General features: G+C 47.8%; 1 protein-coding gene across 1 annotated transcript; it reads right to left on the bottom strand.

Moving 5' to 3' along the window:
* Positions 1–376: 376 nt before the first annotated feature.
* Positions 377–598, bottom strand: GLOTRDRAFT_134384 (uncharacterized protein; the record flags this gene model as incomplete). The annotated part of the gene is made up of 2 exons (XM_007873375.1): positions 377–463; positions 524–598. The coding sequence occupies 2 exons, from the start codon at positions 596–598 to the stop codon at positions 377–379; spliced, it is 162 nt and encodes a 53-aa protein (XP_007871566.1).
* Positions 599–1,844: the final 1,246 nt, after the last annotated feature.

The following is a 1,844-nucleotide window of genomic DNA, read 5'->3' as shown; positions in this document are numbered from 1 at the left end:
TCCCACACTTACTGTTCCTCACGCTCATGTCTGTTGCCCTCCTCAACGAACAGAGAGCGCGTCGCTGAACAAAATATGACCCTATGATTTCTTTCATCTTTTTGTCCACATGTGTATGCCTATTTGATATGTACTTATTCAGATCGAATGTCCATTGCATCATCAATGAGAGCTGGAAGGAAGGGTATAAACGCTTCTCTTTTTTTGGGACTGATCTACGAGAATTGCTTGAGCCACTTCTCGAATCTGTCTACTAGGAGCATCCCATGAAATACCAAATCATGACTCGGTGGGAGTCCTATAGAGGCAGGTATACCGTGTCAAGGGTAGCGCTGTAGCGGGTAAGCAAATGGCACTAACGCAGCTATGCATGTGATTACATGGAGACATAGGGTGTTGTGGTGTCTCTCTGATGGGGTGTCGCTTGGATCTTGAGCCCATCTGCCTCTTTCTGGAAGTCGTCCTACCCGAATTAGTGTTTAGACTACCTTTCACACTCTCTTCACCCCTGACATATGTCAACCCGCTCCTCTTCTTTGTGCTTCTCTGTCGCCCATGGCTGAGGGTATATAAGAGCATCCTGCTCATTCCTTCTCATTTTGCATCTTTCCCCCGTCCTCCTCCCTCCGCTCAAACGTCCCCTTCAAGCTGGGCTGGATGGGGCCCCTTAACAGGCATTCTGTGTAATTTGTCCCAATCATCTGCTTAACAACTGGCGACCGACAAGCTTGTGTCATGGATCTTGCCTCGGCTGAGTTAGCTCTGATTCACACTGCGCCTGTTCCACCGTGTGCGAGCAACGCCTTCAGGAGTATCGTGACCGCTCAATGATGCGGCGCGCCTGCGTTACATGTCTGGAGTACCATCCGGGTATTCGGTATACTTGCCAGAGACTGGAGGGGACACTATCACGCATACAGCCACACTTTCCGTCCGACGTTGGGTTCACACTAGGTATCTAATCTTATCTTATCACCTAATTACGAGTCCTGAGGTACCAAGCACTGGGGGGAGAGACCGATGTTCCGCCGGCGGGCATGCCAGGAACATCTCCCTGATGGGAGAACACTTTCCTAGAATGGTCCTTGCTAGACCATAACCTGGACATGAAGAATGTCCTTCGAGTGAACAAAGAAAGGCTTGCGGGACATTTACTATGGTCCCTAAAAATCAGGGGGCATTTAATTAACATTGTCCTTTCATTCTTTATGTCTGTATCATGTTCTGCTATGAAGCATCCTAGGAACGTGTTCTCCCACCCTTGCCATGAAAGATGAATGACCGGTGGCGGGACACCGGTCCTTGCGGCGTTTATTTGTTATTTATCTCTGGACGGCCGCAAAGCCATTCCTGTGGTATAAATTGTACAAAGTAGCATACAGATCTGGAAAAAGAAGTTTTGCACTTCACCATCTCAGAGAATTAGCGTTACGATCTCAGCGACCCTCGAAGTTCAAAAGCGTCGAACCTAGCTAATTATAACCGATCCTAGCTTTGCCAATAGGCTGACTCATCGAGTAATTTATCTCCGCCGTCAGTTTAATTATCTCCGGTGCGTCCTACATAGCGAAATAAAATTAAACAGGTCTCTCTAGCAATTTCTACCCCCGCGAGCACGATCCTACGACAGGTGTTGTTGCTTGCGACTTTGATTGCAACTCTTCGGAGATAAATACTCTGGAGCATCAACTAGCATTTGTTTTATTTTTCTAGGTCTTCCTACGGACTACCCTACGACATCTTACTCCTCCTTCCCCCTCGAACTATTAAAATACCCCTCAGTTGTCTCGGACCGCCTCCACCCATACCGCTGGTGTTAGGTTTATTTCTTTTGGTCCTTGGTG

The sequence above is a fragment of the Gloeophyllum trabeum genome, assembly GCF_000344685.1.
Source record: "Gloeophyllum trabeum ATCC 11539 unplaced genomic scaffold GLOTRscaffold_00138, whole genome shotgun sequence".
Lineage (NCBI taxonomy): Eukaryota > Fungi > Basidiomycota > Agaricomycetes > Gloeophyllales > Gloeophyllaceae > Gloeophyllum > Gloeophyllum trabeum.
This window is presented reverse-complemented; position numbering and strand designations above follow the sequence as displayed.